General features: G+C 46.3%; 1 protein-coding gene across 1 annotated transcript in view; it reads left to right on the forward strand.

Moving 5' to 3' along the window:
* Positions 1-13,028: 13,028 nt before the first annotated feature.
* SORT1 (sortilin 1) overlaps positions 13,029-26,726 on the forward strand; it is a 41,778-nt gene continuing 28,080 nt past the window's right edge. Inside the window, exons 1-5 of the mRNA XM_066600276.1 lie at positions 13,029-13,316; positions 21,479-21,535; positions 22,249-22,322; positions 23,273-23,375; positions 24,708-24,872. Of these exons, the coding sequence (XP_066456373.1) occupies positions 13,080-13,316; positions 21,479-21,535; positions 22,249-22,322; positions 23,273-23,375; positions 24,708-24,872 (636 nt within the window). The 5' untranslated portion in view covers positions 13,029-13,079. The remainder of the gene's footprint in view (positions 13,317-21,478; positions 21,536-22,248; positions 22,323-23,272; positions 23,376-24,707; positions 24,873-26,726) is intronic.

Raw genomic sequence — 26,726 nt, forward strand, 5'->3', positions numbered from 1 at the left:
CCCCAGAAAGCCAGCGTGGGGGTCCCTTCATTGTCTCATTCTCTCTGCTTGCACAGCTGGGTGCTCCTCTTCGCTATTATGCATTTGAGGACATATCAGGATTACACAGGACTTAAGTTTGCAATTTGTTAAATCAAGATTTTGACGTTTCATGAAATCGTCGTTCTGGAACCTCAGCAGACAATTGATGAAAAAGTGTACATTGTGCGAAATAGGCTTGTGTGTTTGATTGTGAGAGGGAGCACTGCTTGCGTGGATGCAGATGATGTGTGGCATGAAGTTGGTCATAGATACTATGGTGATGGTCAGTGAGTGTGAGGTGTAGCGTGTAGTGGCACATGAGGCCTGTTTCGCACAGGCTACAAAATCTCACTACATCGCTACAAAACGCATGTATGTGAAGCCCATGGTTTCCAAAGGGTTCTTTCATATGAGAGATGTTTTGTAGCCTGAAAGAACCCATTGGAAACCATGAGCTTCACAGACATGCGTTTTGTAGCGATGATTTTGTAGCGATATTTTGTAGCCCGTCTAAAAGAGGCCTATGGCCTCCTTCACACAGGCGACACAGCATGAGAGAATAGCAGTGATATAGCATCGGTGGTCTGCGTGATTATGCTGCGTTTTCTCGCAGCAATACCGCGATTTTGTAGAGCGACTTTGTATCATCACTTGTAAGGATTTTTTTGGGGGGGGTGGGTTGAAATATAACCACTACCCCAAAAATAAGCGCTAGCTGCAAAAAAAAATAAAAATACATCACCTAAAAAGTGCTGTCAGCTTGGCTGCATCTTCTTCTTGGTCCCCAGCATTGGTCTTCAGCATGTCTTCTGGCCAAGGTTTGGAAAATCCCTGCCTCCAGGAAGCGCTGCCTCTGATTGGCTGAGTGCTGTGATGCTCAGACAATCAGAGCCAGTGCTCGATGAACCAATTATAGTCATTCATTGGCTGTGATTGATTCATCGAGCGCTGGCTCTGATTGGCTGAGTCACGGCACTCAGCTAATCAGAGGCAGCGCTTCCTGGAGCTGGGGATTCGCTAATCCCCGGCCAGAAGAGATGCTGAAGACAACTGCCAGGGACCAGGGAGAAGATGTGGCGGAGCTGGACAGCGCTTCTTAGGTGATGTATGTGGTTTTTAAATTTTTTTCTGCAGCTAAGGCTTAGTTTAGGACTTTGACAGTAGGATTTTCTACTGTCAAACTTGCAATACACCGCTCGAAAACCACATTTTCGTACGATACGATGCAACAGAGAGGAAGGCTCCATAGGGAAACATAGGCTTCAAAATCTCACAAGTTGTGTGCATATCGTGAAACCCGCAAAGGTTTTTGACTCGCAATGTAGCAGGCTTCAAAACATCGCACATGTGAGGGAACCCATAGGAAAGCATGGGCTTCACATACATGCGATTTGTAGCATTCTCGCATCACAAGAAAATTGCGCAACTTTGTCGCCTGTGTGAACGAGGCCTAATGCACAGACATTAGGGCAGAGCTATTTTGATAATAGACCGCACCACTTCAGGCTAAAATGTATATATGTGAGATTAACGCCAAGCCAGAATGTGTGATTTGATGTTGGCTTCTTTAACCTTTTCTAGAAAATAGCTCTTTCATAAAGGTTAACAAACAAAAATGAATTTGTAACCGTGCCTAACTGAGGAGCAAGGAACAATGAAAAACACCATACATTGACGACAATTCTATTAAATGTAGCCAGCACTTGTAATACAACTTTCAAACACACTTTCTGATCTTCCATATTGTCGAACTATAGAACGCTAACCAGATTTATACAACAGAAAATAGGAAGAAAAATGTAATACTAATTAAAACCTCCCTGTTGGTCAAAGGACGTGGGGGTTACCCTTTCCAGCCCGCTTCCAATCACAGTAGACAGGAAGTCGTTACACAGGCTGATCTACCATTAATTTTTTATGCATGCAGAAACTGAATGACAAACAAATTTATTGTTCGTCATTAAGTCATGAAAGCATTTAGACTGACCGATAATCGTTAGAAAAAGAATATGCATGGGAGCACATCTATTGCACTAAAATCCAATGGTCTTTATTCTTCCACTAGTAATTATTAGGACATTACAGTACCAGTGTTTCTGAGGGCACATCACACTCACAGTAGCTTGATTACGACACAAGACAAACACAGCTTGGCTGCTCCCACAGCAGTGACCCCTCCCACTGGATCTCTGTGGTGGAGGTAGGTCAGTGTGTTCTGTCAGGACTGCTGAGTTGTGTCTCCTGAGATAATAATGGCTTAGTTGTATTCTCAGTGTGTTATTTTTATCCTCCCCTTCCAAGAGCCCTAATTGTGTTATTCCTCTGTCAGTCAGACTCTGTGTTTTATATGTGTTGTAGGACCTTCAATGGTGTCACCAGGGGGCAGAACGTTGACATTAGCAGGGGCGGAGCATCAGAAGCACTCACTTACATACTACAGACAAGTGGTCATTAGTAGTTTGATAACAGATAACAGCAACATTTTGACCGTATTTGGTCTTTTTCAAGCTTAAAATGCATGTACAGTTTAACACATATATATCACAAAATACAAATAGGCTACCAATCCCATACTGACCAGGACATGTGACTAATGCAGCCAATTACTGGCTATTGAAGTTCACTGCTGTGGCCACTGATTAGCTGCAGCAGTCATATGTCCTGGTCAGTAGCAGACAGAGCGGTTGTGAAGCAATTTTAAGTGAATTAAGTAAAGTTAATTCATGTTTTATGCCACAATGTATATTTAAGAAAAAATACTGCAGTTTGCACACTGACCACTAGGCTTAATATTAGTCTGACACTTTCTGACCTATAGAGAAAACTGTTCAGCAGTCAACTCATTATCATCACAGACAGGATTACACTGAGAGGTGACACCTATATATACAGATAACACAGGATCCAGCATTCATAATAGGTCATGTCACAGTTCACCTCCTCCTCCCTGGACAATGACCTCTGCACATGTCACAGAGCATGTTTAGAACAGTCTACCATAGAAGTTAATGGGTACCTTCCTGCCCCTAGTGTAAATGGGCTATGAGGCTGCTGGAAAGCATCTCTCTGCAAAGGCACGATGGCCGCCCCCATAGCCATGTACAGAATAAAACACCTACAATCAGAAAACAGACTAGTGAGATGGAATAAGTGTCATGGTCTGGTTTTAAATAGCGAAAAAAATAATTGTTACATTCTTTTAAAGGTTAACAGGTTTGGTCATTAAGTGGTTAAGATAAGTAACAGCAATTGTGAGGCCTTGAAGAGTCAACACCCAGCAATGATAATTACTGCTGAGCTTGTGTTAATGAAGGGATATAATTACCATCACTTGTAATAGGTTTGTGGGAGGATAGCAGAGCTGGAGAAAAGTAACGCAGTAGAACCCGAGCAGGACACCAACCTGGTGTGGGCATCTGTAGGACCCCATTATCACAAGATCCCATCACCACGAGACCTCTCCACCAGTGCAGCAGGACAGTTCCAGTGGGGTCCCGCTGTCACATTCTCTGTCCCACCAAGCTTTAATTGCTATGAGGACATAAATTTGTGTTTGGGGTTTGTACGGAGGGGGATCAGAAGCCGATGCCGATACATGCAATGTGGGTGCCAGCTGTTTCCATTTCACTCCATTTTTTAACATTTTTTAAAGTTTTTCTGTTCATGATACGATACATTACATAGCACCAATGAAAACTACAACTCGTCCCGCAAAAAACAACGAGACCTCAGGTAGCTACGTGGATTGATAAATAAAAGAGTCATGATTGTTTAAAAATGGCAGGAAAAAACAAAAATGAAAAAAAGGGCCACGTCCTTAAGGGATTTATAGTACAAACAGCTGGGAAGGTAAGTAGTAATGTCAGCGAGACAGTCCTAGTTGTACCAGATGCTGCCAGGAGCTTGTAGGACACTTGAGGAGCAGCGGTGAAGACTGGAAGAAGGTCTGTACATCACTTTCTGGGTACAGTAGGCGCTCTAGGCAGTGTAATATGGAAATGGTCAATGCATGACTGCCACCAGGCACTCAGTGCTTATTATGTGCACTGCAAACAGAAATGGCTGGTCTTAGCCGAAAAGTGTGTGACCTTCACCCTATTTGATGCTGATGCAGACACAGCGGGGTTAACCAGAATGACTCACTACGAGGCAATGAGCATGGCACTTAGCGTGTACTCACACGGTGAGTGCGATATTGCGCCTCCCCTCAACAGTGCTTGTGGCACTCTGGGCTATGTCCTCCCCGCTGCTGTCCTGGAAGGAAAGTCCGGGCTTCCACATAGCGCCTGTCTACAGCGTTAGTGGTTGCTCCTTGGATCTCTCTCCTGTCCCCAAATCAGACTGCAGGGGGCAGGGCTCAGGGACTGAGCTGCTCCTACCAATAAAGGGGTTTTGTCATTAGAAAAAAAATAATCTATACTTATCTATTCCTCCCCTGTCAGTCTTCTTACCACATCTTCTCCTCACCGATCTTCTCCTGATCCCTCCAAGTCCCCAGGGTCACCTCAGCTCCAGTGGGCGGGATCCTCTTCTTCCTGTGATGTAGCGTCTATCAACACTTGCAGCAAGACGCTGCGCATTTGCAGTCGCGGCAACAGTCCGTGGCTACGTGCTAAAGCAGGCTGCCGAGGATTCAGCACTTCCTGCTAGGCAATGAACACAACGTCACTAGTGATCGGGTACACTGACCTACGCTACATCACCGGAAGAAAAGGATCCGACCGGCTGGAGGTGGGGTGACCTGGGGGACTGGAGGAGCCAGGAGAAGATCCGGGAAGAGAAGATGCGCTAAGAAGACTGCTAGGAGAGCAATAGAGTAACAAGAAGCATGAGATGGCACAGAGGGACAAGAAGCACGAGACGGCACATGCTTCTTGTTCCTCTATGTCCTTCTATATTTTTCAATAAAGAGTGAGTTTTTATCCTACGCTGGACCTTCTCCCTTTTTCTGTGCATCTATTGTGGTTTCTAGGCAGTCCTTGTGTGGGAGTGATTGCAGAGTAGCTGGTGTACGGTTTGCATTTCCACTGAAATCGATAGAATCTATTCACTGTGTAATTCGCTGTGTATTTGCACCCGAGTAGATGAGCCCTTAGGCCTCATATCCACTTGCACGCACGGATACTACTGCTGAATCTTGCAGTGGTATCTGTAAGTGCCTGCGGACATGGAGAGGGAATAGACAGTTTTTTACCACTCTGGATCCAGCGCGGCTCTCCTCCATGCAGGCCGGAACGTCTTTCTTCAGCACAGTGGATGTGTTCAGGCACGCCCGGCGCATGCGCCGTGGACATTTTTCTTTTTTAAATCTCCTACTTTCTTGTGGATCCGTGGCACATCCAGAGTGACAGCTGCGGGTGTGCCGTGCATCCGGACGGCTTCCATTGACTTCAGTGGAAGCCTGCGGAAGCCGTCCATTCAGGAGATCTGCAGAAGAATGGAGCATGCTGCGATCTCTTCCCATGCTTGCAATCCACACGCCGGAAAAAAAATCACATCTGTATGCATTAAGTGGCCCTGTGGATGCTAATGCATCCCTATGGGCAGCTAGAGCTGCGGATCTCCCGTGCAGGGGCCATGTGCGGATTTTATAATTAAAATCTGCACGTGGACATTGGGCCTTTGTAGGAGCGCGGGTCAGCGATTCCCCCTTACGTCTTCCCAGCTGCAGATAGGCACTGTACAATCAACAAGAAATACTGGTGACTTTAGAGCCCCTTGTCCAAAAGAGGGGTCATTTGTCTCCCACCAACCACTGTATGGACCATGAAGCATTTTCCAGCCAAGTGATGTGTCTCTCCACCTATATCCCCTTCACCAAGGGTCCTCGAGGACTCTCTTAGATGACACTCCGGCTGTCATGCTCTCGGTTGTTCTTAGTATTATGGTGGATGACAGGGGACCATCCCTCTTTATCCCCTTAGTGACCAGCCAATTGCCTTTTTACGTCCTAGCTTGCTTGGCCTTAATCACTGAGGACGTAGAAACATATCTCCTGCGGGGATTAAGGCCCTGCAAGCTGAGGACGTGACAGCTCCCTGCTGCCGGCGCCCGGAGTTAGCCGGCAACCTGGAGCTGACATTCCGGGCCGCGGGACCCCTCCCTGGTCACATGATCGCCGGCATTTACTGAACGCCAGTGATCATATAAAAGTCAACAAAAAGTTAAAGATTCAGCTGCCCTGATGGATCAGATCCACCAGAGCAGCTGAAAGTACTCGCCTTCTTCACGATGTCCCTTGTTGTCCCAGCCTCCCGGGTCCCAACAGCGCCTTCTGCGAATGGACGCGAGAGGTCATATGCTGGGCGCACGCTCAGAAGGGCGTGCAGCCCAGTAAATTTAAAAACTCTATGGCTCTCATGTGTAGCCAAGAGAAGAGACATGTCACCGGGAGCCGTTTTATGCGGTTCCCGGTCACGATTGCTGCTATCCAATGGATAACAGCGATCATGTACAGTAAAAAAAAGTTGAAGTTTCATCCCCCCTCACGGATCATACCAGTGAGGGGAGATGAAATTACGTACCTAAGGCCCCGGATTTATCCGTGGACCTCACCACGGCTTCTGCGCACGCACCCGCCACCAAGATGGCGGACGCATGTGCAAAAGCCACAGATTGCCAGGGTAATTTAACATCTCCCTGCTCCTGGCTACCAAAAATAGCCAAGAGCCTGGAGATTTCACGGTGGCCTGTAGATTGTGGCCCCTGGTCATGTGATGTCCGTTTTCCAATAGAAAACGGCCATCACGTAAAAGTAAGTTTCACCTCCAATCACAGATCCAATAATTACTTACCTAAGGGCTCTGGCGATGTCCCCCGACAGGGTCTATATCCGCGGACCTTTCTCCAACTTTGGCGCATGTGCCCATCAGCAAAATGGCGGACGCAAGCGCAGAAGCTGTGGAGGGCCCAGGAAATTTAAAGTCTCCTTGCTCCTGGCTATTAACGGTAGCTGAGAGCCTGGAGCAGTGACCGAGGGCTGCAGTGAGCGGTCCTTGGTCATGTGATTGCCGTTATCCAATGGATAATGGCGATTACGTAAAAGTTAAGACAGTTGAAGTTTGATGCGCCTTTCAGTTTGAGCCCAGTTGTGCATACGGACATAGTATTAGGGCCACAATGGGTATGTTTATGAAAACGGGACAAACAGGGGGATCCATTTTGGGGTGAAAGTCTTCATTTATATGTGTGCTGTACAAAAAAAATGTTTTTAAAATAACACAATTGCCAAAAAAAGTAAAATCATAATTATTTCCTTCTGCTTGGCCCATATTCATTCAAAAAATGTGGGGTAAAAATATGCCATACACCTCTAGATGAATGTGTTAAGGGGTCTTGTTTTCAAAATGTTGTCATTTGTGGGGGTTCTCCATTGTTTTGGCCGCTCAAGGGCTCTACAAGTGGGCAATGGGGCCTAAAACGCCTTCAAGCAAAACATCTGTTCTAAAAGTCACCCGCTGCCCCTTTAGTTTTGGGCCCCGTTGTGCATACGAACATAATATCAGGGCCACAATGGGTATGGTTCTGAACAGGGGACAAACAGGGGGATCTATTTTGTGGTACAAGTCTTCATTCCTATGTACGCTGTACAAAAAAAACTGTTTTAAAAGTGAAATAATTGCCAAAAAAAGGAAAATCGTAATTTTTTCCTCCAGCTTTGCTTAGATTCATTCAAAAACTGTGGGGTCAAAATATGCAGTACACCCCTAGATAAATTCGTTAAGGGGTCTAGTTTTCAAAATGGGGTCATTTGTGAGGGTTCTCCATCGTTTTGGCTGCTCAACGGCTTTACAAGTGGGCAATAGGGCGTAAATCACCTTCAAGCAAAATGTCTGTTCTGGAAGCCACCGGCTGCTCCTCTCAGTTTGGGCCCTGTTGTACATACAGACACAAGATTAGGGCCACAATGGGTATGTTTTTGAATACAGGACAAACATGGGTATCCATTTTGGGTGCAAAGTCTCATTTTCATGTGCACTATAGAAAAAAATCCTGTCTTTTAAATGGCATATTTGCAAAAATGTGAAATTTAATTTTTTTCTCATCTAAATTGCATTAATTCCTGAAATAAAACTGTGGGGTGAAAATACTCACGACACCCCTCAGTGAATACATTAAGGGGTGTAGTTTTTGAAAAGGGGTCATTTGTAGGGGTATCTATCATTCTGACACCTATGAGCCTTTGCAATCTTGGCTTGGTGTAGGAAAACAAAGTGTTCCTCAAAATGTTAAAAATCCATGTTAAATTTGTACGTCTCTTAAATGGTTAAAAACAACTAAAGTTTTTCCAATGTGCGTCCAGAATAAAGTAAACAGATGGAAATATATATCTTATAAAAAATGTATACAGTATGTTTGCACATATTTGAGATATTGCAGTTGAAAACGTGAAAAATGAAAATTTTTTCAAAATTTTCCCAATTTTGACACTTTTAATAAATATACATAAATTCTATTGGCCTGTTTTTACTGCCTAAGGGCTTAGTCACACGGGCGCATCGGCGCCCGTGTCACTGCAGGAAGAGGAGGGCCGCACTTCAGGACGGACGTCTCTCGGCAGCGCCGGAAGAAAGAACATGTGACCAGCTTCATTGCCAGTCATGTGTTCTTTCTTCAGCGCTGCAGGGAATTGTCCGTCCTGAAGTGCGCCCGTCTTCTTCCTGCAGTAAGGGCTCAGTCACACGGGCGCATCGGCGCCCGTAAGCCCTGAATGAAGTACAATATGTGACGAAAAAAACACTGTCAGAATCACTTGGATATGCAAAACCTTTACGGAGTTATTCTATGTCATAGTGACACATGTCAGATTTCCAAACTTTGGCCAGGTCATTAAGGCACAAACAGGCTTGGTCACTAAGGAGTTACTTGCTCCGGCCCACCACTCTCCAGCAGCAGCGTACTCTGGGAGTCTGTTTGACTCCTTTCGTCCGTCTTCAACCAGGTGATCTCCTTTTGGATCGCTTTGAGTATCTTGTTTCCATCCTGCGTGTGGTCGCCTGCACCATGTGGCTCTATCCTAAGGACTCATTCACACGGGTGGATTTTCCATCCATGTATTTTACACCCATATTTTGACGTGTGCCATGCAATAAGCATCAACCCCATTGATTAGCACAGGATATTGTGTCTTACGTGCGCAGAACAAAATCGCAGCATGTCCTATTTTGGTCTGTATCACAGTGGGCTGAAATCGCCCACTAAATTCTATGGGAGCGCAGCAAATATACAGCTACAGGCGCATTCACTGCATTTTACGCATGTTCGCAGGAGGCGGTGCTTAAAAGAATAGCAGCATTATTTGGGCCCTCTTATGTTTTTTTTCAGCACGTAAAAAAACTCTGTGAAAATGTGGGCAAAAGAAAAGCATGTGCAACAACTATGGATGTATACCCGCAGGACAAACGCTGCCTAGTCCACGAGGAAAACCTGCATACAGCTGTGTGAATGAGCCCCTCCTCCATCGCAGCCACAACTCCACTGAACATTTCCTCTGCCTGCTGCCGTGGGTGTCAGGGCGCTTCACACCGGCGGAAAAAAAAACAGCTTGAAATCCCATTGATTTTGTGCGTAAATATGTAGCAAACACACGTGTCTTCCATATTTCGTGCAAGGGGCTTTATTCTGATGCCATCGTCTTTATATAGCCTGGCACTTGCTCAAGCAGCGGGGATCGGAGAAAGCGGACTTCTACTGTTTAACAGTTTACATGCCACAGTCAATGTGACCACAGCATGTAGAAGGCTGACAGAAGGAGGCGGCTCCCTTTCTTACCCAATAGGCCTCTGCGATGTGATGACGAGGTCCTAGAGGGTTGCTATGGCACGTAGGAGCTTTACTCCTTAATGACATGGCCCTTTTATTCTCCGTTTTCGATTTTTCCTCCCTCCTTTAAACAAATCATAACTCCTTTATTTATCCATCGACGTCGCTGTATGAGGGCTTGTTTTTTGCAGGATGAGTTGTATTTTCCAATGGTGCTATTTAATGTACCATATAATGTACTGAAAAACTTTTTAAAAAATTCTAAGTGAAGTAAAATGAGAAAAAAATATGAAATTCCGCCATCTTTTGGTGCATCTCTACAATACCAAACGTAGGGCTTATTTAGACGACCGTTTATCGGCTGGGTTTTCACGCCGAGCCGATATACGGTGCCCTTGTCTGCAGGGGGGGAGGATGGCAGAGCCAGGAGCGGAACTGAGCTCCTGCCCCTTCCCACTATTTGCAATGGGAGGGGTGGGATGGGGGCGGAGCTAAGTGCCTATACTTAGCTCCGCCCCCTCCTATTGCAAATAGTGGAGAGGAGTGGAGAGGGGGTGGGAGCTCAGTTCCTGCTCCTGGCTCTTCCATCCTCCCCCCCTGCAGACAAGGGCACCGTATATCGGCTCGGCGTGAAAACCCAGCCGATAAACGGTCATCTGAAATAGCCCTTATATAGTTTTTTTTGCCGTACTACTTGTTCTTTTTTTCAAATACATTTATTTTTTGTATTGTTTTCTGCCACCATCTTTTGTGCGCAATAACTTTTTTATTTTTCTGTCGACATAGTTGTGTGAGGGCTCATTTTTTGCGGGACATTCTGTAGTTTGCGTTGGAACCATGTTTGAATTCATGTGACCTTTTGACCAATTTCTCTTAGACGCAGGGTGACCAAAAAAGCGCATCTCTGGCATTATTTATTTTTCTGACGATGTTCATCGTGCGCGGTAAATAATGCGTTACTTTTACTGTAGATCTGACTTTTACGGACGCAGCGATACAAAATATGAATTTTTGTTTTAGCATTTGTTTCTCAGTAGCAGGAAGAACACCTGGATGTATACTTAATTCGTCACAGTGAGGGTTCTAAAGTAATCTCTAAAACGTAACCTTTATTCAAAGTCTGGAATAATAAGGATTTGTTTAATCAAAATCCTAGCTTGTAGACACACGAACAAAAAAAGAAAGTGTAAAATCTAACCCCTGTCGACTGATGGGGAAAGAACAACCAATGAGCCGCCTTTGAAAAAGTGTCTGGTAACAGTGGTACCGGGATCTCAAAGTTCCCAATTATTTTCAAGTACTAGTCTCCGAAACTTGAGATTGAGAATATATTAAAGTTTGGCTCAATGGAACTAAAAGTAATGTTCCCACTTCCGTGAACAAATACTGCAGCTATTCAATATGTAGGTGATCAGTCACCAGCTCCAACACAGAGCGGGTGCATCATTCCTACTGTAGATGAAAGCTGTCTATTTCATCAACAGGCCACGGCTGTGTATCCAGATTGTATATTGGCACACTTTTTACGGCTAGTCGAAGAAAAAAATAGATGTAGAGCTGACAATAGTCAATCATTACGGCTCAACACAGAATCTTTGTGAGCCTATGGCAAACATAGGCCAACACGTGCAGTACAAACGGCTGCTATATGGGTTCAACGCGTTCCCGCTACGGATAAAGTAGCCTCATCAGGAACCACCAGAGTTGTAATTCAATAGGTCAGCTACAAAGTAACCGGTAAATCCCAAAGACGAGAGGTACCCTACTTTAGATAGGAGGAGATAGACGATCCTATCACTAAGTAAAGACAGATAACCCAGTTTCCCCCAGAATAAAGTTGCAGCAAACAAGGTAAAGAGGTAAGTCCCCGGTAGGGAGATACCCTTCATCCACTAGGTAAAGACAAATAAGCCCAGTTTCCCCCAGAATATAGTTGCAGGAACAAAATAAAAAATGGCAGCAACCAGCCTCAGTGGTAGGCAGGTAGCTATGAATGAGCTCTGTGTCTAGATGGGTTCATATAGTGGTGTGGACCCTCCCTTAATTAGGGTTATGTAGCCTTACAGCCAATGAGGTCAGGTGGAATCAGAGACTCCGCCCCATTGGGGGCGGAGAAACCGCTGACTGACCAAGGCAATCTTGTTTTATCATTTAGATTATTTTATTGTAAATATGGCAAAAGGTTTGTTTTTTCAACAATTAGTAAAACTTTATGGTTCTTATTTTTACTTTTTCTTTACAGTCCTCCTAAAGGGACCACAACATCCGATGCTTTGATCGCTCCTGCAGTATGATGTAATGCTATAGCCGCCAACAGGACAGCTTGATAGCCATACTGCCAAGTCAGCCCTGGGGCCTTTCAGAAGGCCCCCAAGCGGCCATGACACCCGCACGGGGGATTTAAAAAGCTGCTGTCAATTCTGACAGCGGCATTTAAAGGGTTAATAGCGCCGATCAGAGCTGTGGCCGCTGGATGTCAGGTGTAATAAACAGCCTGCACCCGCGATATGTGATGAGACGCTGTGCCATCTCTCTTCATACATACCCCGACCCGCTGGACATAACTGTAGGTCCTATAGCGGGAAGGGGTTAAATATGACCTATGGGTCTGTCTCCCATCTATCAGCTTCTGGCTGAGCTTCACAGGCAATATACAATAATATACCGAAGTATAGCAGTGTATTATAGGCGTGATAAAGAAGGTGATATTCAATCTTCTAATCGGACAAAAATAAAGTTACAAATGTATAAAAAATATTTTTTAAAATGCAGAATTTGTTTTCCCTCCTAAAAAAAAATAATAAAAGCTCTACATTATATGCACCCAATAATGATGCCATTAGCACATACAACTTGTCCTGCAAGAAACAAGTCCCCATACGGCTGACGACAGAAAAATGAAAAAGTCACGGCTACTGGAATGCGAAGATGGAAAAAAACCTGAAAAATGAGTCCGACTTGGTGACTGGGGGGTTAAGGCCCCAACCTGGTTGGCGCAAAAGGGGTTAACGCCAGCAGCGCCCACCTGACCCCGAGCCGCGGTGGTCGCTCCACACGTGAGCTGCACATAAATATTGTCCTTGTTCGGCCGCCCAATCGCAGGTGACCGCTCCTGGAAGGACCAATCAGGAACGAGCTTCCGAGCTGACACCTGCTTAGGAAGATGCTGGTTGTGGGCGGAGCGCAGCGCACACTGACCACTGGCGGAGAAGATGAAGGAAGAGTGACGTCCTGTTCAGCCAATAAGCGGCTCGCCGTAGTGTAGCTGTCAGTGTGCAGGCTGCGGCTCGGTAGTGATGGGCTCCCTCACACGGACGGGGCTGCGCGCCCTCTTGCTTCTGCTCTCCGTCTGCTCGGCGCCGGCTCTGCTGCCCTCGGAAGAGCTGGACAGCCGCTCTGCCGTGTCGTGGCGCCGTGCGCCGTGGGGCTCCCGGGTGCGGCGAAGTGCGGAGCCCGACACGTCGTCCAACCCCAACGGGACCTGCCGGCGGTCCGTGGCCTTCCAGGAGGTCCTCGGGAAGGAGACGCACCCGGTGAGCAGTGCGTAGGGCTGCTGGGCCGGGGGAATGACGGAGGGTGGGGACAGAGGGTTATAGGGGTCATGGGTTATAGGGGTCATGGTGTGGTCAGGGGTTATAGGGGTCATGGTGGTCTAGCTTGGCTGGGCTCCTGACCTCCTCTCCTTGGTGCAGCTGACCTCTGTGTTGTCTCCGCGCCCCAGTTCTCGCCTGTTTTGGGTTGTTCACGTGTAGCACCTGCGTGCTGGTGTGTAAACCTGCGGGCTGTCGCTGGTGGCGTCTGAAGCAGATTTTGACTCGTCTTCTGTAGAGTTGGCCCTGGTGGACAAGCCCACAGATTCTTCGCTACGTGTAAACGTTCTGTGCGGCGGAGTCGTGCAGCGCCACCGTATGTATGCGCACTTTTGCAGAATGTGTGTTGTATCTGTGTGCAGACCCCCGGCGCTGCGGCCGGACGCCGGAATGGCTGGGAGTTTCATTAGTTTAACATGCCCTCTCCCTGCGCAGGACGATGGCGCCCGCAGCGGAGTTGTCTGTGTGACCAAATTGCGCAGGACGATTGAAATAGAGGGATTGTGTTGTCTGCGTGTGGCTGGTGCCGCCGGTCTTGTACTTACCTGTTGCTGCACCCAGCAGTCTGCGGGGAGGAGCCATGATTGTGCGTCGCACGTGTTAGCATTATACATTATACTCGGCTGTTCCTTATTTCTCAGTGGACTGTAGTCCGCACCGCGGAGGCGCCGTCATCGGACCGACTGGCCAATCGCTCTCATTCTGATGTGGATTCGCACTGACGCTGATTCACAGAAAACGTGTTTTACTTTGCGCGGTCACTGCCAGAATTCCCTTACATGGAAGCGTCAATCGCGACAGGACATCTGTGTTACGGCCTGCGTCCCTTGTACGGAGTCGTTCACACAAACATTTGTCAAATTGATTTTTTTTTTTTACGCTCTCCGCCTGCTAACAACATGCGTGTAACGTGCGTTCCATCACGCGGGACGGAATATTCCACAACTGCCTACAGAATACGTCCTCCTGCGGAATATTCAGCCCGAGTCTGCGCTGCCGACATGCAGGATTCCGCAGCAGTATGATGAGCGCTGCGTTGTCCCGGACGGCATCTTCTGTAATGTGGAGTATGCCACGCTGTGTGCCGGTCCGGTAACGTGGATTGGCGCTAGAAGCTGCACACGCAGGTCCTGCCCGTTCACCGGCTCCGTGTGGATCCGAGGCAGCACAAGCGGCGTTGCTGCAGATTTCTGCCGCAGTTTTGGGGTGGCGCCTCCTTGAGAAGTTAATGTCAGATTACAGTATAGGAACACACAGAAAGTACACCTGTCTCTGCTGGCACGTCTCTGAAGCTGCTCTCTGTGGCCAGTTGGGTAAGAGCCCACAAGGGTCCAGTCCTCGCACTCTGTGCGCACTGCGGCTGAGGATTGTCGCACTAAGCGTGTCCTTGTGATGTCCCGCGCTGTGCTCCCCTGTCTACCAAGAGAGTGTGGTTACTGTTGGTACACGGGCATTCTGGGGCACAAAGGGCGCGGCCGGAGAAATCTAGGTTGTCACCCGCTAAATGAAAACCTTCAACTTCAAAAAATTAGTCATTTCGGGTCTGTCTTTTTGTGGAAGGAGTTGTCTTTTAATGGCAGCACTTTGGGTCACGTGATGAGTTAAACAATGCATTATATTTGTTTGGGGGGGAGAGTAGAAGAACTGTCAGTATATGACACGTTGCCTGTATTCTGCGGACCACTACTATTATGGCGATGCCACACTACGAGACGTTCGCATGAAGCTAGAAGGGTGCAGATCTGCACAAAAATCTGCAGCTCTCATTGGGTTCAACGAGCGCTGCGTCTGCCACTACACAGCGGCTTCTGCGGCACTGACAGCTGGTGCTGCCTGGAAAACCCCTTTCTGTAGGAAGGGAAACAAAACTGTAATCGTACCATAATTTCTATATACGTAGGTGGCTTTTACCCTCATAATGTGTTTGCTGGACCCTCTCCTGATGGCAGAGCCAGGTAAGTGGCCCCCTGCATCAGCTAGCTGAGTACCGATGTGGTAGATTCCCTCAGCGCCAGGAGATCCTCTCAGATGATAACGCTTTTGGTAGAATACTAAAACCATATTGTAAGATAGTCGCCGGAGCAGTTAGTCATGTCCGCATGCTATCAGTATTGGCAGCTGCCCCATCGCACCCCGTGTGCCCATTCTGCTCCAACTTTTTGAATTTAAGTTGGTGGATGTGCAACAAAAAGTGTGCGTGGAAGACGTCCGCGTGGACTCAGATTTTAACTACCAAGCAGTTGTAGAAGAGGTAGTCTGTTTCCCTGGCGACGAGCCGTAAACAACTCCAGGAATCAATGGCTGCAATATCCGGAGAACAGAGCATTTTGGAAATGAACATCTCATGGGTGAGCACGTTCTGTGATTTCGATCACATTGAGATGGGACCTCCGAGCCGGGACACCCCTTAACTGCTTGTAGCTGCCATATCGGTGTTAGAAACACCTATGGCTGTTGGTTTTAGACTAGAAATAGAGGAAGCGTCTGTGAAGGCCCTCGTTACATAGATCATCTGGCTGACAGTATTGGGGCATAGCGGTTTATATGACTAATTCACAAGGCCATCTGGGATAGTTAACCAGTCTGTGCCACCCTGATGTACAGTATACACTTGTTCCACCTGTAGCGGTGAAGGGTTGGGATGGTTGGAGTTTACAGATTCTTGTAGTTGCCACACAGAGCTGCTTGTGATCTGTAACTTGTATATCCGGTTCTGCTGGTGTTATGCACCCGCCCCGTGCCAGGCGCCCTTCCCTGCAAAGCTCACCCCTGTGTGACTGCAGACTGCTAGCGCTTCTGTGTCTAGTAAAAGTTAGATGCCATAACTTGCTCTAGTTAGATCTGCTGGAGGCTCCTCAGAGACTTCTCTTGTAGTACTGCTAAATTTACCAGAAAAAGTAGTGCAGCATGGATTGCTATTCCCAGCCCAACGGGGCGGATTGTGAAATAAATATAATATATATATATATATATATATTTCTTGTTTTCAATGGGGGACAGTTGCAATGCTCTGACACCTAACTGCAACATCCAATGTAAGTCCGGGGCAGAGGACACAGTGGGGAGAGCCGATTATATCGCTGTTGTGTTACAATTCGGGCCGCCCCTTTTTTAGCTGCTCATATACTGTTTATACTAGCTGTGGCCAAACACTTGTTCTGCTGGCAGTTTCTTTTCTGGAGTCCACCATCAGTGTTCATCATCACCCCCCCTTTCTTTGATAGACAGGCAACTTGAGAATCAGCAGGCTGCTTCTTGGCCACATGACTTCTTACCGCTGATTTATGTGCAGGACCACTTTGGAAGCAGATTACAGGGTCGATCATCTGGGAACTACATTTAACCCCTTCTCACTGTATGATGTACATTTCAGGAAGGAAGGGGTTTCCCACTCAGAATGTAGAGGGCCATGCCATCTGCAGTAGGAGTCGGCTGTAACGGCGGGGATCGTCCGTCAGTCTATGCTGCCTGTTGACATCTCCAATTGGCAATGTTTCCTTTTACTATGGAACTGCACTAACTAAAACCAGACCAATAAAAGCTAATTGACCAATACACATTGCGGCAAACTTACTAATACAGTCTCGTAACTAGACAGTGCAAACTTGGACTAGACTGCCATAAGATGCTCCAGACGTATTGTCCTACAGAGTCCATATGATATATGTGGCACATCTTTAGACGGTCTAACTTTATGCCACCTATTAGTTGGCTTGGTGTACGCAAAATCTTGGTGCACCATGTTGCATTTGGGCCCCTTTACACAAAGCTACATGCGTCCCTGTGGTCAGACATGGTGTTTTGTTGTTTTTTTTTCTCCTCCCCCCTTTCATGTAAGAAATCCTAAATTTTTGTGTGAGACCAGTTTCTAGCACAAACTTGTGAGTGTTCAATAGTAATTCTGCCCCATCATGGATTTGGTTGGGGTTTCATTATAAACTTGCATTAGGGAACTGCAGTCAGATATTCTCAGTAGCTACGTGAATCTTCAAGTAATTGCTTACAAACCATCTCAGTTTCCCCCGAATTTACCCTTCATACCCCAAAATACCAATGTACCAGCAGTAATGGCGCTCTGTATCTTGTAGACGGGGTTTCCCACGTAACGGGGGCAGGTAGCGCTGTACATCACTAGAGCGCGTGATTGGCTCATCAGTGGGACCCTTCTCTGCCGGATGACTCTATTCTGTGTATGGTGCACTATAACTGTGGGAGGTAAGTGGGCTCATTGGGACAATGAGCTTTATTAACCCTTTTAGTGAGAAATCCAGCCTGCGTCTTGATGGATTCCACCATTTTCCTCTTGGATTTCGTTGTTACGGCGTTGAGCATAAAGAATAAATAATGTGATAACCACCTTCTCCAGTCGGCACAATTCTGATGATACCAAGTTGTACAGTTTTGTTACTTCTGTAAGATTAGCTGGTGTCGCCGCACTCCAAGAGCCGTGGCACTGACGGAGCTCTACAGGGGGTTCTGGTCTGTGTGTTGCAGGATGAGCTCTAATCTTAATTTATCCGATCTTTGGAACCCGTTATATTAGTAATACAGTATAACTTCCCACTTCAATTCCTTCTCACATCTCAATAGCATGAATGCGGAGCCGGTAAGGAGTATATAGGTGCTTCCTCTTCTACCGGCAGGTGTAGGTATCCATCACACTTGCATGATCCCGGTACAACAGAGTAACCAGAGACGATCAGAGTATAACCAGTATTGCCAATACAGATATCTGTCCTGTTCGCCCCTGAGATGTAAATGTATTCTCTGTATCTCATATGTGGGGGCGCCTCATCTAACCGATACGGAGCTGTTGGTTTCCGTGTCATATATGAAAGCTGCGCTATCTGCTCCGCCTCCTCCGCTGGCAAATCACATAGCCAAGAATACACGCTAATAGAGTAACGTCCAAACTAAGCTCTTGTACGGCTTTACTTGAAGAATGGACCTCAGTCCGTATCTATGTAATTATGGGCAGCGCCATATCGCATGTGTGAGCCCCATGGTTTGGGTTTTACAATGTATACAGAAGTCCCTCACCCCCCTATGGTATATGAAAAGCAGAAGTAATTTGTCAGTTACTTATTACACAATCTGTGACTCACAAGGATAACTTAGGAGTCCTTTGTCGTGTGGGTAAGTGTTTGGCGTTACATTTAAATCTTGGCATAAAAAAAATGCACACTGTAAAAGTAATCCTTTAGATGCTGGCAGCATCTGTTTGTTTAACCTGGGTGATAACGTGAACGTGGAGACCTTTTAAGATGAGCCTTCATGGCTTCCCAGTCTGTAATGACATTTGTCATCCGGCAATTCAATATAAAAGACTAGTAATTATTATTAGATTATAGTGTGTGTGTGTGTGTGTGTGTATACACACACCTCTGCTACATACATTCTTCATCCCATACAGCAGGGATCACAAGGAGCACAGCACTCAGAATGAAGGACTTGTGACGATGTCACTGTCATGCTTCACCCCTGATCACATGCCGGTGACGTCATCACAGGTCCTTCACTGTGAGTTGCATGCTCCACCCCTGATCACATGATGGGGATGTCACCACAGGTCCTTCATTCCTGTGCAGGTTACGGGCGGACTACATTCCCTACAAACCCCCTGCGGCCTCAGTTGTTATGGAATACTAATGATCACCAAGCTGGACAGCAGTTGTGTGCTTACAGGACCTGTGATGATGTCATTGTCATGTAATCAGGGGCGGAGCATGTAACGCACAAACAGACAGGTGGTTGTTAGTATTTTGATTGTTACAGTCCTGGGTATAATAGGTGATGGGAGAGATCTCTGTACTGACCCCTGATATATCTATACATAGTTATTAGAGCGCCCCCGTGTTATAGTCCTTAATATAAATAGATGAGATCTCTCTACTGACCAAACAGGAAACCAGTCCTCCATAGATTGAGGTAGGTTGAAGAGCTGAAACACAGAAGCATACTGCCGCCCAATAATTGTCCAGGGAGTCTTGGTCCAGTATGCCAGCTGCTCTGAGGTGCGCGCGGCCCATTCTGCAGTTCTCATCTTGATCCAGGTAGCAGCATCTCATGGACTTTTCTAAGAAAGGTCACCACCATCGTAGTGCCACCGGACACAATGTGCATAGCCTGCATCAGACAGCTCAGCCCCCTTTCCTAGTATGGGTAGTCACTAAGGGGTTAACAGCTATTAACAACACAAACTGTCTGCAGGAGACTTTGCAGGCGACCTTTTTATATCCTGGAAGGTCCCCCTTTTTTTGCTTCTACCGAGAAAACTGTAAAGGACTTTTTTTTTAGTGACGTTTACAAGTACATCCTTCAGCTTAAGAGCTTTACGCAAAATTATATTGCAGTCCTTGAAGTGGACTTTGATCAGGATAGACTGTCCATGGGCCTCTGACGGGGTGGTGGGGACGGGACGCGATGAGCACTTTGCCCTGGCGTTGGTGTTAGTCTCTGCAAAAAGGTCAGCCAGCCAGGATTCAAAGCAGTCAGATGGGCTTTTCAGGAAGGCCGGCAACACAAACATTATTACGTCGCAAGCAATTGTTCCCATTTTTCTCAAATGTCCTGCTTTCCTGCAGATCCGTCCATCTGCAGTGTCGGCTGTGACTGTACCGCAGATGAGACTGCTTCCATTGACTTCAGTGGAAGCCGTCCATGTGGGAGTCCGCAGAAAATGGAGCATGCTGCATGTCGGGAAAAGTGCTATTCCCCCGGGGCCGGGATCTATAGCGGGATCTCTCAGCGTGTCCGCTCACACCCTCTGCTGCTTATTCCCCAACCAAAATCTGCAATTCTGACATGTTTGCGATGCATCGTCTTTAACTGAGTGCACGGTGCAGTATCACTAATTCGGCACACCAGTACAACTATGTTGGTAACAAATTTATATAGTGTGGTTGGTGGTTTGTATTTTTTTTTCTTTTGATTATAGAGATATAACATCATCTTCCTCTTCCCCCTGGCAGAACTGGAGACCATATTCAAGCCTCCGGGTGTCATGGCAACCCATCAGGACCCCCATGATCACTTCTCTGGGGTCTGATGGGTGACAGAGCCTTTTAAATGCAGCATGTAACGGGTTAAACAGCAGGGATCAGATTTCTCCAGTCCTGCTGCTATAGCGGGTGCTAGGCTGCCTTGGACAGCCCAGCCCCCGTTCCCAATATGGGTGGTCACTAAGGGGTTAACAGCTGTTAAAGAAAATACAAAGGTCTGCAGATGATGATAAAGTCTCGTACTTGCGTTCTGGGCGCCATGATGTCAGGAGTTCAAGAACATGACTGATTGATGATTTCCTGTGACATCTGTCCCCACAAACCCTGGGGTTGCAGCGCTGGATCCCGGCGGCTGCGGAGGGGTAAGTATGTTTCTGTTTATTACTTTCACACAGTGGTCCTATTGACAAGAAGCCGTCCAGTAAGCAGAGAACCACTTAAAATGTTAGAAACTTGTATGACTTCCTAATTAGTGACAGAATAAGAACTGTAACGGGAAGTCGGGGGCGGACGACCCCCTTCAAACATTCACCTGGATGTAACTGAGCTGCTCTGAGGCTGTTTGACTGATGACTGTGATGTCGCATGACTGTTAGGAGACCGCGGCACTCCTCCGAGCGGCGGACCACTGCAAAGTCACTAATCTGACCTACCCTGAGGATGGTCCGTCAATATTTTAGTTCTAGAAACCCCTTTAATTATACACCAGATTTTCATTATCTATATTCTGCCAAGTGTTTGAAATATCCAAACGGGGCTGAATTTTAGCCCTTTAAAGGGATGTACAGGAATGCCACAAAACTGCTGCTGTCTGTGCAGCATGTGAGGACAGAAGGGGGTGAGACCACTGGTGGGGTGGAGCCTAATGGCACACTATGGCTCCTCCTTCTGTTCCACCCCCTTCATCCTTGGCTCCGCACATTTTCCTGTCCTAGGACAGATTTCCACTGGCAGCCATGTTGTGGAGTTCTTGAGCGTCTTCCGGTGAGGTTGCTCTAGTTGTGTGTAGTGAAAGAGCCAACCAGCTGGATCTCAGTCAGTATATTAGGACTGTATAATCTGCACTTGTCACATGGATTAATTTCTGCTTCTCTTGTAATCCAGGGTACATTTGACCAAAGTGGAGAACTGTCTTTGGTGTGGGTTGGCGATGGAACAGGAGTAAGTATATAGTGCTATCATGGGGGTATTTGCATCCATCATTCCACCTTGCAGTCCGGTTTCCCTATATTTTGTAAGTACCCAGGTTATGGCCAATGTCATATAAAGCTAGTCTAACCTGCTTCTGGGGTGCAGACTCCACTTCCATGAAGATGATGCAACCCCCCCCCCATCCCAGTAAATGCCCCGAGGTGGAAGCTTGCCAGTCTCTACTGCGCTGGGTATATCAATGGATACCTGGTGTGGCGAGCTCTTGCTTCTGACACTCCAGCATCTTCTCTGCAGGTCATTTGTGCTATACATGAGCAGTATCTTTAGAGAACGTCTGTAAGTAGTATACACACTGGACATCTGTAGCGTCTTACAGCCCAAGCATTGTGGGGGAGACTTTAAGAACTCTCAACCACTTTCTATGGATTTTCCGTGCAGATTTCCACCTGTCGCTACAGCAGTGGAGATGGACAACTATAAGTAGCCTGTGACGAGGGCACAGAGAACACCCTCTGAAATTTACATTTGCAGCTCCCCAAACTAGAAAAAGTCTCATAAATGTGTCTAAATAGAAATTTTATGTTGACTTGCCTGCTAAACATTGCCATCATATATACTTTTTTTTTTTTTCTACAAATGAACCAAAAAAAAACAACAAATCTGTATTTCCTTACAAAGTGTTGTGTAACTTTAGAGTATATTGACTCCTTTCCCTTTCCCAGGTCATCCTCGTGCTAACAACTTACCAGATTCCCCTGATTATCGTTTCCTTTGGGCAGTCGAGGCTGTACAGGAGGTGAGTGCATTCTGTGTAATAGACTGTTGTATAGTCTCTAGACACAACAGGGAAACCTATACATTGCTTAATTCTTTCTCTAGTACTTACCTGAAAGTTAAGCAGAGTCAGGTGACATTTACATTATTATATTTATAAGGAATTTGTCACTTACTTTGAGCCCTATATGTCAATCTCAGGGCCTCAAAGTAGGTGACCCACTGAGTCCGGGATGTGCGTTTTATACTTGCCTTCTACAAGGAAATACTTTCCTAAAAGACTTGATCCTGGTCCTCCCGCTGCTCTCCGGGGGCGTCCTGCGGTCCTTGTTCGCCCACAGAAGATCACTTGCTGGCTGCTAGATTCATAAATACCGCCTCCAGGAAGCGATGTCTCTGGCTGAGTAGCGCTAGATGAACTAATGTGAGGACTGTGATTGGTTCCTTCAGCGCTTTCTGGAGGCAGGACTTATGGATCCCGTAACCAGGAAGTGATCTGTGGGAGAATGAGGACTGCAGGACGCACGGCGAAGCTCCAGATAGCAGGATAACCCCGACCGAGTCTGCTAGGTAAGTATTCCCCTCCCCCTATTTATTTCTTTATTTATTTTTAATGGAATGCACTTAGGGCTTAGCTTCTGGGCAGGCCTTAACCCTTGCGCGATTGTATCGCGGATTTTTTTTTAAAAATTGCAGACCGCAGTGATGCGCTATTTTTTTTTTTTACAAAAAAAAACACATCTCTGACCCTGCAAAATCCCAAGGATGAAACTGCAATATCACCACGATTTTGTGCTGGCCTCCTTCACACGGGCGACATAGTTTGCGTTCTATCTTCTCGTTAAATACAGATGACAATCTAACTACAGGGGTGACACAGCCTAGGCTTAACTGTGACACAGCAATGTAATAGCCTGCATCTTCAGTGAGGTCTCCAACTACTTGGCTGTTACTATCTTGTTTTCCTTGCAGTGAGGATTATGGAAAGACCTTTGAGGACATAACATCACTCCTAAAAGATACATACATCCGCACAGAGTATGGCATGGGTCTGGGTCCGGAGAACTCTGGAAGGGTGAGTGTTCGGGTATTTAAATGGGTTGTATAGGGTTAGAAAACATGGCGGCTTTTTTGTCAAACAGAGTGCCACCCTCTTCTATAGGGTTGTGTGTGGTATTGCAGCTCACCTTCATTGAAGTGAATGGGAGCTGAGCTGCAATACCAGTCACCACCCCCAGAAAAGAGTGGCACTGTGTGTACAAAGACATGGCTGCTTTCTTCCGATCTTGGACAACTCTTTTTAAAAAAGAGAACCTGTGACAGAATGAAACCGGCTCCTACACTGCAGGCATGGATATTATATTCTGAAATGCTGCAGTGTATTGCAGGAAAAAAACTGCTTTTAAAATCTGCTCAGTCCAGGCCTTGGGCTCATAGGGTGGTCCTGGGCAACCTCCTAGGACTGGACAGTGGGGTAATTAGGGGCAAATGCAAGGAAAAGTCCTTCTACTCCCTCCTCCCAATCAAGTGACTGGGAAATACTCATTTTGGATGGACAGAGTTAATGTACTTTTCTCTTGGAAACTTGTCCAGCTGGAGGTGACCAATGTGACGTGAGTCGGGAGGGGTATCATCGCTCCTTAAGGAGAGTACCGAGCATATGAGTGAGGAGCATTATAGGGCCATGCATGCTCCTCTGGGAAATATATGCAGATAAGGAAGATGAAACAATACCTCTGCAGCGCCACCTATTGGATGGCAGCATTCCTGCAAATCAATGTCCGACTATATATACCTAATTACATCAATGAGGCCTATTCTAAGTAGACTGAAAGATATATATAATTTTCTTCCTGAAGCAGCACAATGTGGTAGAACGTGGCATACATGCCTGTCCCAATAGCTGCCTGCTTTAAAGGGGTTATCCAGTTAATTAACAAACTGATCAGTACACCTGCCACCACAATCCAGCACAGCAGTCCCTCCGTGGTCCCAGTATCTGTTGTGACAGCTGCAGCCAATCAGATACCGCAGCATCACCATTCAAATCCAGGGCACCGTGATGGCTAGAGAGCGGAACGCTGATGCCAGGACAATGAGGGATGATGCTGCAGCTGTCACCCGTCGCAACGGACACCAGGACCACGGCGGGGCTGCAGCGTTGCATCCCAGCGGCAGAGGAGGGATAAGTACTGCTCAGTTTATCTTACTATAGTGAGCACTACTGAAGGCATGTTGTCAGCTAACCTGACAGCACTGTTAAATTGTTTGTTGACAAATGGGAATAATCATCCCCCTTGTTGAAGGGTTGTGTAGGCATAGCTTGCTTCCTATCTTCTGGCTACGCAGATTTTTTTAGGAATAATGATTCATCCTCTGTATTTTATCTTGTTTTCACTGATTCTAGGTGCTTCTTGTAGCAGATGTGTCGGGAGGAAGCGCTGGTGGGCGGATTTTCAAATCCTCTGACTTTGCAAGGACTTTTGTACAAAAAGACTTGCCTTTTCACCCCTTGAGACCTGTATCTTACAGCACTGAAGATCCCGTATGTCTGATGCTCATCAGTTTGCATGTGAGTTATTTACATTTTATGAGAACATTCTTACTTTGCGCTATTGTTCTTTGTCACTAAGCTTTTGAATTATTGCCAAAATTAATAGCATTCACTTACATTTTTCTTTTCTAAACCAAATGATGACTGAACAAGGCAATAACAGACTAAGGCCAGAACTGCTTTTCTGTTAAGCTTGTTTAGCTAATAAAAAATCTATATTCTCCTGGCTTTAAAGGGCCACTTCGGTGAAAATACACTTTTCTATGCCTGCCTCCTCACCTGATTACCTCTCGTACTCTGTAGGTGTCCTATGTATATTGCAGCATTATATGATCAGCTACAGCCAGTACCATCTCTACAACACAGCCATTACCATCTATATACCTATGGTCTGTAGCTTATTTAGGATTCTATAGAGTTCAGACAGTAGAACGAGCTGTAATCTCCATCATCGGTGACTGTGATAGTGTCGGTGTCCCCCCTCTAGGCAGTTTCTGTGATACACTCCATGTAATGGCATCACATGGACTGAGAAACTGACTACAACCCAAACGCCTAACCCCAAGTAGATCTGAGCTGGTCAGAATTGAGATCGTGTGACTATCTGAGGAGGAAAAAGCTGGGAGGTTCAGATAGAAAGCAATAACTAGCCTAGGTAATACTAACATATGTAATTACACATCACAGTGGATATAAAAGTCTACACACCCCTGTTTAAAATGCCAGGTTTTTGTTATGTTAAATCCTAAAATGATTCATCTTTGTCGGATTTTTCTTTTCTACCTTCAATGTGACCTGTTGTCTCTACGGTTGCATTGAAAAACAAACTTAAAACTAATAATTTTGTTGATGCACCCTTTGACTTTCTGGCAGCATTCAGTCTTTTTGGGTCAGTGTCTATCAGCACGGTACATCTTGACTTGGCAATCTTTTGGCCACTCTTCCCTGCAAAAGCGCTCCTAATCTGTCAGATTGTTAGGGCATCTGGTGTGTAGCGCCCTCTTCAGGTTACCCACAGATCTTCAATGGTATTTAGGTCTGGGCTTCGGCTGGGCCATTCCAAAACCTTGCTCTTCTTCTGGTGAAGCCATTCTGTTGGCGGTTTGGTAGTCTGCTTTAGGCTGTTGTGCTGAAAGGTGAGGCACTCTTCTTGGCAGAGGCGTGCCACAATGGGCTGATATTTGGAACTGTTCCCAATTACCTCTACCTTGACTAAAGCTCCAGTTCCAGCAGCAGAACAGCCCCCGACCTAATGCTGCCCCACCATCTTCATTGCAAGTCTGGGGCGGTCTTCTGGTGATGAGCAGTGTTGGCTTTCCACCAAACAGACCACCTGGAATTCTAACCAACAAGTTCCCCCTCGGTCTCAGACATAAAACGTTGTCCGCGGACTTCTGGCGGATATAATGGAGGTTTTGGTAAAGCATAGTTGGGCCTGGATGTTCTTCTTTGTTAGAAAAGTCTTCAGTCTTGCCGCCTTCCCCCACAGCCCAGACGTATGAAGAACGCAGAAGATGATTGTCACAGGACTACACAACCAGAACTTTCCAGAAACTCCTGCAGCTCCTTTAATCTTGCTGTCGGCCTCTTGGCCATCTCCCAAAACAATTATCCTCTGGTCTTCTCATCCATTTTTTTATTTTTTTTTGTTTGCGCGTGAACTCCAGTTCTTGGTGATGTGCTGTAAGAGCTTTACCGATCAACTAAGAAAATGGCAGGAAAATCCTAGAAGAGCCGAACTTTATATGGTGGAACCCAGAATCACTGTAAATAATGGCGACTGGGTACTGACTACTATTCATCAAGAGTCTAAATGTGATTGGCTAATTCTGAATTCAACCGCATCCCCGAATATAAGATGGTGTGATCACT

The sequence above is a fragment of the Eleutherodactylus coqui genome, chromosome 4, assembly GCF_035609145.1.
Source record: "Eleutherodactylus coqui strain aEleCoq1 chromosome 4, aEleCoq1.hap1, whole genome shotgun sequence".
NCBI lineage: Eukaryota > Metazoa > Chordata > Amphibia > Anura > Eleutherodactylidae > Eleutherodactylus > Eleutherodactylus coqui.